A 13,958-nucleotide genomic window follows, 5' to 3' on the forward strand; every position below is an offset into this window, starting at 1 on the left:
CTGGGTAGCTCATATTAAACTTACAGCAGTCTCCAGCCTCCCTGCCACTGGGACTGCAGGTATGAGCCACCATACCAGTCAATGCCAAGATGAAATTCAAGAGGCCCTTGTTTCCCCAAGCTCCCCATTACGCATTCTTCAGCGGACGTCTGGGAATCTTCCAGGCATCTGGCTCTCATCTCATTTGCTTTATCCTCTCACTAGAGTTAAATAATATTCTTCAATATGGTTGCCAGCTAAACTTCTTGTTCTGTCATCCAGATACTGTTGATTGTTGTCTCAGTCACTGTTATATTGATGTGAAGACACCAAGACCAAGGCAACTTACAAAAGAAAACACTTAGGCGACTCACGGCTTCTGAGGGCCAGAGTCCATGATCATCAAGGTGTGAAGCAATGGCTGCCCGGGGCAGGCATTGCTCTGGAGCAGTCGCTGAGAGCTTATGTGCTGATTTACAAGTTGGAGGCAGAGAGAGAGCTAACTGAGAATGCTGTTGGCTTTTAAAACTGCAAGGCCAGTGGCATTCCTCCAACAAGGCCACACCTCCTAATCCTTCCCAAACAATTCCACCAACTAAAGAGGAAACATTCAAATAAATGAGCCTATGAAGACCATTTGCATTTAAGCCACCACAGGTGTTTGTTGTTGTTTTTTATTCTTTTTTTTATTTTTAATTTTTTTGTGGTGCTGAAATTGCACCAAGGTATTAGCTATGTTAGGTAAACCCTTTACCAGAGAGCCACATCCTTACCTTGATTTTAGGTTATCAAATGAGCTGGTTTGTTTTTGTCAACTTGACACAAATTTAGACATATCTGGGAAGAGAAAACTGCAATTAAGAAAATGCCTCTATTATATAGGCCTATAGGCAAGTCTGTGGGAGCATTCTCTTGATCAATGCTTGGTGTGGGCAGGCCCAACCCACTGTGGGTGGAGCCATCCCTGTGCAAGTGTGCAAGTGATCCTGAAAGATATATATATATATATATATATCTGGAGAGCAATCCAGTAAGGAGCTTCACTCCATGGCCTCTGCTTCAGTTACTGCTTCCGGGTTCTAGCTCTGAGTTCTTGACTTCCCTTCATGGTGGACTACAAGCTATGAACAGGAACCAACGCCCTTTTCCCAAGTTGCCTTTGGTGGTGATGTTTAGCCCAGCAATACAAAGCAAGCTAGGACATAAATGTAATATTGCAGCATTTGTAAATGGGAACGCCATAACATGTCTACGTTCCTCAAAGCACAGGGGCAGGGGTGGTAGTAAGGTGGGGTTTATACTGAGACTCAACCCACAGGAGCCCACACCTGGGCTCACTTCACCCTTCTTGCTTCTCAAAAGTGCTGAGGCTTTGCCCAGATCCACTTGTAAACTGTCCACTCTTCACATGTGAAATACTTTCACATTGTTGGCAGAGTCAACATACACTCGTGTAAGGATGTAGACAGATTCCAAACAATGTCTGCTACGGTAACTCTTCCGTATGTGTTCAGTGTGATGTGTCTACCACTGTTGCTAAGACACTATTTCTCTTTTCCCATACCAATCAAGCAAATGGCAAACTGCCCTTCAGTGTTTTATAGATGTGCAACAGAGAGGCCAGGAAGACTGGAGGCCCTGCTAGGAGCATCCTGGTGGGAAAGGGCTATCTGCAGTTCATCACTGTTTGGGATAGAGGCTATATTGATAATGAAGCAACTGCTTCTGGCATTGAGGACAACATGGAGCCACAGGGTCACAGGAATAGTTAACGGCCACTGGAGTGGGCTCTGCTGGGCAGGTCAAAGCTAAGACCAGGCAGGGGGGAGTGGGCATGTGGGATATGAACTTCCAGGCTTTTAAAGGGTCAGACTGGTGGGAGAGAGGCAGGGCTGGGCTGGGGACAGTCATGAACTGAAGAACTCCTTGTCTGACTACCAACTGTCACCACTGAGATCCAGGAGTGTGTTCTGGAGCCACCAAATCTCCAAGAAAACTGCTTTTCTATTTTATAATCTTCCAATTTTAAATTTTGGCACACTGTTTTTTTTTTTTTTTTTTTTTTTTGAAAATGTTGTCTGCAGCCCACACTCAGCCTGGAGACTGTCTGTTCATAATCTCTAGGGTATGGAAAGCCAGTGGTCTTGATTCTATATCTGCACCAAGACTGGAATACCAGCTGTGTCCTTGCCTGATGGTGTCACCTGCCTCTGTTTCTTTATCTGCAGAGTCCAGTGAAGATGTGGGCTCAGGGAGTGGTCAACACACCATATACACTATACCTTATGTTATAATGTATTATATACATTATATACATTAAATTATAGATTATACATTATATTATACATTATAATATATGTGTATATATGTGACACAAAAAACAGAACACAAATATAGCTATGAATAGTGACACAAACCTACAGGCTAAGCATTCAGAAGGCTGAGTCAGGAGGATCAAGTGTTCAAGGTCAGCCTGGGCTATTTAGTGAGGCCATGCCTCAAGAGAAAACTAATGTAACAGTACTGTACTAGTACCTAGATCGGCATGGGCAAACAAAATGAGCCTTAACCCCTTAGCACAGAGCTGCCTAATTCGCACAACAGAAACTGTGTGTTGAGAAATTACAGTCAGATGCAAAGCAGCTCACCCTAACCTACTGAGGAGTTGTAGCTCACTGTTGCGTGCAGGGGGCTTTTCTGTTACCACAGAACCTGCTGCTCTCTTTGGTAAATCAATACGTTTATAGGATAAAAATAAGTTAAAGAATAAGATAACCTTGTTCTCTTTCCTAGTCTGATGGAAAGGTCAGATTCTTTCACCAGCCCATCTGAATCACAGCACCACACACACACACACACACACACACACACACACATGCACACGCACACGCACACACACACCACCCCCAGTGGCTGGTACAGGCAATGAAGATTCCACCTCCCACCTACCATTTATCCTACTTAGGACCCTCACTGTTGCAACGGGAAAGCCTCCTGGCTCCTGCTTGCACTTGCTACTTGAAGAGTAAGGGACCCAGCCTTTTCTGGGATATTTCTCTGTCTCTGTCTATCTCTCTGTCTCTCTCTGTCTCTCTCTGTCTCTCTCTGTCTCTCTCTCTCTCTCTCTCTCTCTCTCTCTCTCTCTCTCTCTCTCTCTCTCTCTCGAATTGACTTCCCTGTTTCCATTGACATGTCCAGCCTACAGAGATGAGGAACCTGGCCTCTTTAAAAAGCTTTGCAGTGGAAATCCTCTTTTCCAGCAACCAACCATACAAAGAAAGGGCCTCTGACAGAGCTCTAACCAACCATACAAAAAGGTGAACTTTGGCCACCTATATGGTCTTAAAAACTCAGCAAGGATGTATAACTAGAGAAAATGTTAATTAGTAGTACTTTAAAACAAAAGTTTTGCATCTCTGAGCACAGCTGTTATCCTAACTGGGCAACCTGGTGTTCCTTAAGGCATATAGAGTCCATCGTCCAGGCACTCAGTCAGCCTGGTTAGAAGGGACCTAGTGGGTCTTATCATTCCAGGGGTCGTCAAATGCCAGAAAATTACTAATGTAGTTTACCTGTCTGATGTTAAACCTGTTTTTCTAACAAACAGTCAAGATGAAGAATAAGAAAGCCACACTGGAACAATAAACCTATCAAAGGCCTTTGCTGTTTCTTTAGAAGTGGACCCTAAGGCCCATGCAGGCAAGTTCATCTATAAACCTGTGACCCAAAGCTAATGCTTCTGCTTTTGGGATTTTCCTCGTGGGATGTGACCTGATGACACTCTGACTGTTACTTGTCCCATCCCGGGAAAAATACCATCTTAACTCCTGCAAAATCCCTTTAATGTGCTTTATTCTTCTATCAGAATTTGTGTGACTCTGTGTAAATTAAATAATGTCCCCTCTATTGCTCCTGGAGGAAAAAAAAATCTCTGCCACAGCTGGCTCTGTCACACCCAACCTCGGGCTTGAGCCAGACTCAACCAGCCTAGGCTTCAGAACATAGCCTCTAACCTCTTCTGTGGTACCTGAGACCACAGAAGTCTCTGGGAAATGAACAAATCATAATTGTCCATGTTAAAACCTGTGTCTTCAGTTGATTCTCTTGAGCCTCATAAAAGCTTATGAAAAATCCAAATCTCTTTCCTGTGGCACCACATGCCCTGGCCATACATGGCCTTCTCCCTGTGGCACCACACGCCCTGGCCATGCCCGCTGCTCTCTGTTTTTCTTCTCGATGCCCACTTTCTAATCATAATTTAGAGGAGTGTAGCCATGGCTGGCTCCTCTGATCCATCTCATAGGATTCCTTGTTTTCTCTACAATTTTAGTCTCTGTCAATTGCCTCTGTCAATGGCTAATCAAATCTATTCCTTCTACAATTAAGCAGATTCATCTTCAAATGGTTCCATATATTTTGAGGAGAACCAGGCTGGGTCCCACTCAAAATCTGCTCAGTCAGGGTCAATCATTTTTACTTTTTACTTCTCCCTCTATGAAGCACAGCCATCGCCTCCATTCTCTGGGTGCTACTGGAAACAGGCTCTGTATAGTTCAGCCTTTCCCTGTGGGCCCTGCATATCTCTACATGTATGGATATATACCACAACTGCATCCTTCCCCATCCCACTCTTGCTCAGAAAAGCATGCCCCTATGTTTTCAATCCCTTTGTCAGATTTCTTTCTTCCCAGTTCTATAGTTCTGACTCAAGAGGACATTTAGACACAGCCTTCAACCCCCTATCACCAAGCCATGTGCACCTTCCACTAAAACTGATCCCAAGTGTGGTCCTCTTTTCAAGGCAACTGCAAACCCTTCCTGGGGGGGGGGGCAGACCAGAATATACCCTTGTTCATTTCAAATAAATTAATAAAGTCTTCTGAACCCAAATTAGTAACTCTATAGGGGATGAGGACAGTATTATCGGGAAGGTCAAGACCGAGAGAGGCCAGAAAGTGAGCAGGTCCTGCATGAAAACCTGGTCCAGAAGACATTTCCAGACAAAATTGTAGCTGTGTTCTGCCCAAACACTAAAACATCAGAAGGGCGTGGCCAAGCAAAACCAGCTACAACCAAATACTGGAATTGTTCTCATTTCTGTGATGGGAATTGGCACACACAAAGTAGCTCACCCTCACTGCCCAGAACCAAATACCGATCAACTTGGAGACTTCTTATTTACACGGTTGGAGGAGGATGTTGGGACATTGCACACAAGGAGGCTTAACTTAATGACACGAGGATTCCTCCAAAGTAGAAGCCCCTGGAGCTCACTGCTGTCTATAGGTGGTTTTGTTATGGCTACCATGTCATTTGCAGTGTACTAAATAAACTTGTCCTCTTTTTTACACTAGCATAGTCAGTGAATTCCTTTATCAATCCACCAAATATCCCAGCAAAGATGGGATATATAAATAAAGATGTTTGAGAGCACCTTAAGTTTGTGGTTCTCTGTATGCACGGCCATGTGAGTGAACTCAGACTCCTGCAGGGATTATCTGACAGATTATACTGACTGGACAGTGTTTCTAAAACTCTACAGCTCGGAAGAGCGAGGCTGTCGTTGCTCAGGTATAGAAATGGTGGTGCTCCACCTCACCAGAAGGCCGACTGCTCCGTGCTGCATGCACCTGGAGCTCAGCACCTGCACTCTCAGGAGGAGCTCGTCCACGGCTCAGTTTGGAACTCCGGGCTGTTTTCACCTCTGGGTTAGTTTCAACTGATCAACTATTACTTATTTTTCCCCCTTCAGGAGCATGAAGAGGGAGGAGGAGGATGGAACCAGGATGTGCTAACTAGTGGGCTTCCAACGGCTTCCTGCCCAGCAGTGTTGAATGTCCCTGGACTGCAGCTTCAGAGCTCTGCAGTGGTTTCCAGACATTTGTAGAAAAGCACAAGATCTTCTAACAGAGGCTTAAGGCCAAACTCAGAAGGCAAGCTCAAAGGGGTGTTGTTGTGGGCAGCCTTAAGACCTCAAGGATGCCTCTGATGGTTTAATCGGTCAGTTTGAAAAATAGACTGTAGAAGGAATAGAGTCTTTGCCTTCACAGCCTCAGACAGAAGGAGAGAAGAACTGGCCTTCCATTCTATAAATCAAAAGAGTGCTGTTTTTGCCAGGCCCATTATTAATCATCACGCCCTTCTGGCAAAGCACATGAGCCATGGCTGTGCAGAGAACTACACAGAGTGACTCTCACTCTCACTGCCGTCCTGTGAGTACTGTCATCTCATTCTTCACTGTGTCAAGAACACTGGGGTCTCAGGGAGCCTGCACATTAATCAGGCGTATATAGACTAGCAAAGGCAACATTCGCTGACCAAGCCCCCTGGTTCACTCGAAGGTCTGAGAAATGATTCAAAATTACTTCCTATGGAGTTACTTAAATTATTCCTTTCTGTGGTATCCAAAATCCTAGTGTTTGTTTCCCTCTCTGAATCATTCTCTGTCTAATCAAACCCTCTGAAGCAAAGGAGCATAGTGAGTTGATGAGACAGGTGTGAGGGTCCAGAGAAAGGGAAAAGGAAGCAGGCCTTCAGAATGAATGAATAAACTCTGCTGTGTTCTCAAAGAACACAGAAGAGAAGCCTGTGCCAGAGACAAACCACAAACACACAGTAATTCTGTCAAGGTCAGCCAAACACTGAGAAGAATAGGTTACAAAGTGGGCAATTTGTCCATAATCCTATAAGCTGGAAAGGATCATAGCTAACAAAACGGCACAAGATTTTTATATGGAAGACTAGAAAACTGTATGCAACAACTCAGAATTAGGCCCACTACACATGGCAACATGGCAATGGTCACTTGTGTTGGTCAGTTCTGTCAGTCTGACACAATCTAGAATCCCGAGGGAAGACACTCTCATCGGAGGACTGCTTAGGTCAGTTCGGTCTGTGGGCATGCTTGTGGGGGGATTTTTCTTTACTGGCTTAATTAAAAGGGAAGATCTGACCTGACTGTGGGCAGGACCATCTCATGGGCTAGTCCTTGGTCTGTACGAAAGTGGAAGAAAAATAAAAACAAAATCTAGCTGAGCAAGTAGGCAGGCACGCATTTATTCTGTCTTTGCAGGTAGATGTTCTATAACCAGCTGGGTTCCTGTCTTGACTTCTTCAATGAATGGACTGTGATGTGGAACTGTAAGCTGAAGTTGTTTTTTGTTGGGGTATTTTACAATTACCTACATACCAATCTCTTCATAAAAACTATATTGGAAATTAAAACCAAGACTATGCTATCTTTAAAAGACTATGTTGTCTTATAAAGAGCTAAATATAGAGACCAGACTACTTGGAAAAGCAGGTGCAGCTTTGCATCACTCTAAGGGATTGCCTGGCAGGCAGGCAAGTATCAAGTAGAAAGGTATAATTTGGCTCATGGTTCTAGAAGGTGAAGTCTAAGATTGACTGGCCACACTGGTTTGGGTCTCTCACAAGGGTGGCACATCCTTATGGGAACACATTAGAATGAATGTTCATAACACAACCAGGAAGAGAGGGGACTGGCAGGGGCCCCACCATCTCTTGCTTCCAAGGATATGAAGATCTCCCATAAATCCCCACTCCTCAAAGTTTTGCAGAACCTCTCAACACCTCCACCTGGGAGACCAGAATCTTACATAGACCTGTGGAAGACATTACCCACATTCAAACAGTAGCAAGAGGGAGATGTCCTTCCATAATTATGACATAGTTAAGTTTTTTTTTTCTAAGAAAACCACAATGTTGGAAATGTATCACCAAACAAAATAACTAAATAGCAAAATCATGAGCAGAACAGACTTATCAATAAAGGCTCATGTCTACACATCAATAAAGACCCAGGTCTACACATCATTAAAGACCCATGTCTACACATCATTAAAGACCCATGTCTACACATCATTAAAGACCCAGGTCTACACATCATTAAAGACCCATGTCTACACATCATTAAAGACCCATGTCTACACATCATTAAAGACCCATGTCTACACATCATTAAAGACCCAGGTCTACACATCAATAAAGACCCAGGTCTACACATCAATAAAGACCCATGTCTACACATCAATAAAGACCCATGTCTACACATCAATAAAGACCCATGTCTACACATCAATAAAGACCCAGGTCTACACATCAATAAAGACCCAGGTCTACACATCAATAAAGACCCATGTCTACACATCAATAAAGACCCATGTCTACACATCAATAAAATCATTTCGAAGAGGAAAATGGCTTCCCAGGCTGAACACAAGCCTGTTTCCACCCTCTTCTACATTGCTAAAGAACAGGGAAGACTTCAGAGGCTCAATCAAGCCTGGGCAGACAGAAATGACAAACACCAGGCTCAGCTGATGTGAGTGTGGGACCAGAAACAGGTCCCATGCTGGGTGCCCTACAATCCGCCCACGGGGGTTTCTTACCAAGTGCACATGATTCTGTGTCCTCAGCACATGTCCTCATTTTCTCCCCTCTTAAGGGAGGCTTTTTTTTTTGTACCTAGCCTGATCCTGTGCCTCTAGTTCTTTAGTGGTGAGAGGGAAGAGAAATTGACTTTAGGGTTGTAGTTAGTGGAGTATGAGAAGCAAAGCCAGAGCTAGTGAAGGGAACTGTCCGTCCACCTGGCGTGCTGAGCTTTGGGAAGGCACGAACATGCTTGGTGCTCACCAAGCTGAGTGGTGGTGTACTGTGTGCGGGAGGAAGGAAGCACACTCATTTCTGCCTAGCCATTTGTACAAGATGAAAACTTCCCAGTCATGAAGTTGTTGCTGACACGTCTGCCCCAGTGGACCACACTTCCCAGTCTTCTCCAAGGAGATAGCATGGCCAAATTCTCAATGCCAGTGAGCACAGGGGCTGGGTGTGAATAACACCAGCGAACATAAGGGTTGGGTGTGAACAGTGCCAGTGAGCACAAGGGCTGGGTGTCATTTTCTGACCTGGGACTTTAGACCTTTCTTGTTATTTTCCCAACAGGCCATCTAGAACTTGTATGTGATGACGACCCTCCTAGCATACAGTTGAGAATGGTAGCATCCTACATGGAAGAGTAACACCAAGGAGGGAGCCATGATCCCTTCAAAGAGAAAAGCTGCTTGAACAATTCCAGTGTTCATATTTCCTTAAAGGGAAGGGAAAAAAATTACTCTTCTTTGTTCTATGAGCCACACAAGTGTTGGGTGTTTTATCAAAATGGCTGTGCTGGCACCATATCTGGCTGTCCTCAGAAATACAGCCTTTCTTACACCTTAGATCTGTGGTGTGAAACTCTTGAGGGAAATGGAATTGTCATTGTGTGTTGTTGTTTCAGTGTATGTGTGTATGGTGTGTGTGTTTCCATTAAGATGAGCTGAATTAAATAAATCAATTCTTAAAGATACTAAAGAAAAACGTGATGTGTGGCTTAATAAAGACATACAGCTCTTGTTCCCGGCACAGAGATGTTGGAATTTCTTGAGTGATGGGCATGTCTTTGACTCTTCCTAAGAACCCATCAGAAAGCAATGTGTCTATACTAATGAGGTGAAATGAGACCATGAAAGAGGTCTCAGGTAGACTCAGGACAGAGAGTGGTGCAATTACTCTACCTCATAATACCTAGGGAGGAGAGGGAGGTTGGAGATAAGGTTACTAAAACGTTCTTGGAGTCTCCAGGACTTGTACATTTGGTGCACAAACTGGGAAGCTCTGTCCTCTCCTGACAGTCCTTGCCGATGCCTCTTTCTTCCTACATTGTGTCCTCATAATATATCAGGATATGTAAGTCACATATTTTCCTGGGTTCTTTCAGTCTTTCCAGTAACTTCTTAAACTAATAAAGGGCAGCGTGGGGACCCCCATTTTTTCAGTCATTCTCTCTTAAGTACAGGAGCTGCTGGGGCTTGGGCTGGGATGTTGGGTGGGAGCAGCCGGGGGAAGCTCTAACGTTGGATGCTTAATGATTAAGCAGAATTAAATTCCCGGATGCCCAGTTGGTGATGTCGAACTGACGTGGAGACCCCTGCATATTTGATGTCAGAGGTGGAAAAACAGAAAGGTATACTGCAGCAGCCTCTACCTACACATTGTGAGGAGGGCAGGTGGGACCAACCCTGACATTTTACATAAACCTCTCAGCTTTGCCTCTGCATCCACAGAACTCCTGTAGCATCATCAACTTCAGGTATCACTGCACAGCCAACATGGTTGAGAAACTCTTGGATGCTAAGATGTAAGCTTAGGAAGATACTGGATTTTATCCGGTGTGGCAGGGAACAAGAAATGTCGGCAGACCATGCTGTAAGGATCTGCTTGCTAGGTCCCCAAAGCTCTCAGTACATCCCAAGTGTGAGCAAGGTCCGAGACTGACAGATCTCCAGGAGAGCTGTGTGTGGCTCCCTGTACAGGAGGAGCCATGTCTGCATGGCCTTCTTTCCCTCCCTCTACTCTAACTGAAATACATATTCCAGAAGAATGGCTCCAGGATTCTAGGCAATGAAAATACCACTCTGGCTTATGAGTCTTTTCAAAGATCAATAGACACAGTAGTTCAGTTTTTGTGTTCATTTAGGATGGGTACAGTAGATGCTAAGAAACATAATCTACTCCAGTTGAGTACACTCCGGGAGCTGAACAGCATCTTGACACAGGAAGCCCAGCATTTCTTGACCCAGTAGAGAGACCTTCTTTAACCAACAAGGATGATGGTATAGGGTAATCCCAGGATCATCCCTGGACATTACTGACTGAGACTTATTTTAAAGAAATTAAACATAAAAAAGCATCTTAGAGCAAGTGTTTGAAATAAAGCTTATAAAGAACTACACTTTTAAATAAACTTAATAAATTCTATCATCAGTCTTGATGTTCCTTTTTGGCAGATGTTGTCTTCAATTTTTAAACATTTGCCAAGGGAAAACACCTTTTGCCAACACACATGGATGGATTGCCTATTTTAGACCAGAATTCAGAAATGCTGCCAAGAAATCTTTGTTCATCTTTGTTGTTGTTGTTTAATTCCCAATAATTTAGGTTAAAAAATGGGACTTTATTAAAAATATCAGTTAACAGTAATAAGGCTATGCTATGCCCTCAGTGGTAAAAAGCATGTCTAACATATGCAGGATTCTCGTTCTGTACAAACATACATGGATACAAACACATACATGTATATGATAGATAGATAGATAGATAGATAGATAGATAGATAGATAGATAGATAAAAGATAGTGGACAGAAGAGATAAGTTTTTTAAAAAGCTAGGAAATATTCTTACCTGGTCCTCAAAAGACAGAGCCTGGGCAACATCTCTTGGGAATCCATCAATAACAACGCCTTCTTCATCCGGTATTTGCATCAGTTTTTGTTTTATCTCCGTAATTGTTGTCTCCTTTAATACAAAGACAAAAATCTACAGTGTACTCCAGGCAGGAGCAAGTATCATTTACACGCGAAAAGGCAATTATGCAGTAGTACCTGTGGGGCCAGCTCCCCGTTGGTGATTATCTTGGCGATCAGACTCCATTTTCTGTTGCTGCTGGCACTGTGGATTTTCTTCCTCAATAATTCTCCCACGGAAATGTACTGGAATCCATACCGCTCTGCGATTTTCAAACTCTGAGTACCCTTTCCACTCCCTGGACCACCTGGCATTCAAAACAGGCAAAACTATGACCCTACAGGAAGAGACATTCATCCATGACAGCTACTATTCTCCTGGGAAATGACAACATGGGACAAAGACTGTTGTATACTCAGAGGTCTCCCGTGATTTCGTAGATTTTTGAGAAAGTTAGAATTTGCAAGTAATCAACATATACACTTTGTGTGGCTATGGAGATGGCTGAGTCAACAAAGTGCCTGCTAGGCGGGGTCTGAGTCCCAGACCCCATGTCAAAAGCTGGATACAGTGATGAATAGTCTCAGGGCTATGGAGGTGGAGGCAGCAAGATCTCTGAGGACCACTCTCCAGCCAGCCGAGCCTATTTGGAGAGCTCTGAGCCAGTGAGATACTTTGTCTCAAAAAACAAGGGGGCAGCTTCTGGGGAATGACACCTGAGATTCATCTCTGGTGTCACACATGCATAGTCATCTGTGTATACACGCATGTTTCCATACACAGCACACATGCACAGATACCACATGAACACACATGCACTATCATCTGTGCACACACACATGCTCTCTCTCTCTCTCTCTCTCTCTCTCTCTCACACACACACACACACACACACACACACACACACACACAACCACACGCATGCATGCACGTCATCTGTTTACACATACCACATACTTCCACACAAAGCATACACACATATACTTGAAAAAAATACTTTCCTTGCCTAAACTATGTAAAACATGTTCAGTATCTATTCCTTGTGAGACAGAAATTGAGCTTATATTTTCGTATCGAGCACAAGATTCACAGTGCTTTTATCTTCGCTTTTGGCAGAATGACCACAGGCTACTGGTGGTGTAAAGTACCGTTCTTACACTTGTTTGTTAATGAGATGGAAACGTTCTTTATGATAGGTACCACTTTGCACTCATGGATCCTTCAGTACATTATTATTTATTTTCCTTCTATGGTTACTAGGGAATAAACTTTTTATTAGCCAATTAAAGAGATATTTTCATTTTAAAAGAAAATATCTATTTGGCTAGCCACATTAACATTTAAATGAAGAAAGCAGCAGATTCATAAAATCTTGGAGATATTTTTTGCAATTCATTATAGAGAAGTACTGTGATGTTTTAATGGGAATTTAAGAATATGAAATAAGTGTTAAACAGAACTCTAATTCTGCTTTATTGAAAAGTGTTCTCAACTATTTCCATATGCCACCCCTTGAAGTTTCTGCTTGTCTGTTATTACCCAACTGGACATTTGCAGATTTGCTACCTAGTTATTGTTTCTGGAACATAAAGTTACAAACAAAGTTGGTAATAGTGGAGAACCACCATGCCTGCCGTCATACCTATGACAAGAATGATTTTCGGCCGAGGTCTAGTCGGGTCAAAAACGTCATACTCTTCTATCAGCTCCGCGGTCTCGGACAGGTCCGTGTCGCTCTCTATGGAAAACTGGTGGATTGGAGGGAGCCGGTCATACCGCCGATATGGAAAGTTTGAATTTTCAGGCATGACTGCAAAAGAGTAGGATAATTTTGAAAAGGAGAAAACAAAGCAGAGAGACGTACCTTCCACAGTTGACCTGTTAGTCCAGGAAATTATTTCAACCAGCCAGTCTCTGAAAGGCTTTCTTAGAGGTCAGTAATTCAGACTTTTAGAGCTCAACACCCATGGTAGCATGGATATGGTCATAGACAATACACACGTGAATGAGGGGCCAGTGTTCTAATAAAACTTTATTGATATTGGATGGCTAGACTGGGCCACCTGCATTGAAAAGGAGTAACTTTCTCCAGCATGGCTTCATTTTACTTCACAGCCTCTGCAACACTATTCTGGAATTTGAGAATATAACCTCAGCTTACCCAGCTGCCCAGGGATTCAGTGGCTATCTGGAACGTACTCTACTTTCTCTACAAATAGAAATGTGCCTTTACTCTGGGATCCAGTGAAGTGTTTAGCGGCACGAAGACCAAATATTTAGGTTGTAGAACCTTTTGACATTATATTCTTAATTTTCAATATTTAGTTCTGTGGTGGTTTGAGTGAGAATGGCCCTTAAAGGCGCATATGCTTGCATACTTAGCTCCTAGTTGATGAACTCGTTGGGAAGGATTACGAGGTGTGGCCTTGTTGGAGAAATGTATCATAGACTTGAGCTTTGAGGTTGCAAAAGTCCTTGCCACATCCAGTGTCTCTCCCCCTCCCTTCCTGCTGCCTGGGAATCAGGATGCAAAGCTCTCAGCTACTGCTTCAGCACCATGCTGGCCTGTCTGCCACCACACTTTGCCATAACAGACTAGTCCTCTGAAACCGTAAGCAAGCCCCTCTGTTAAATGTTTTCTTTTATGAGAACTGCCTTGGTTGTGGAGTCATTT

At 43.5% G+C, this 13,958-nt stretch overlaps 1 protein-coding gene across 4 annotated transcripts in view; it reads right to left on the minus strand.

Moving 5' to 3' along the window:
* The window catches only part of Ak5 (adenylate kinase 5), a 181,841-nt gene that overhangs the window by 157,143 nt on the left and 10,740 nt on the right, over positions 1-13,958 (minus strand). For all 4 annotated transcript variants that reach the window (XM_034501205.1, XM_076933423.1, XM_076933426.1 and 1 more), the window contains exons 3-5: positions 12,927-13,094; positions 11,422-11,591; positions 11,222-11,335 (exon numbers count right to left, since the gene is read on the minus strand). In XM_034501205.1, the coding sequence (XP_034357096.1) occupies positions 11,222-11,335; positions 11,422-11,591; positions 12,927-13,094 (452 nt within the window). The remainder of the gene's footprint in view (positions 1-11,221; positions 11,336-11,421; positions 11,592-12,926; positions 13,095-13,958) is intronic.

Source organism: Arvicanthis niloticus, chromosome 4, assembly GCF_011762505.2.
Source record: "Arvicanthis niloticus isolate mArvNil1 chromosome 4, mArvNil1.pat.X, whole genome shotgun sequence".
NCBI classification, from domain to species: Eukaryota; Metazoa; Chordata; class Mammalia; order Rodentia; family Muridae; genus Arvicanthis; species Arvicanthis niloticus.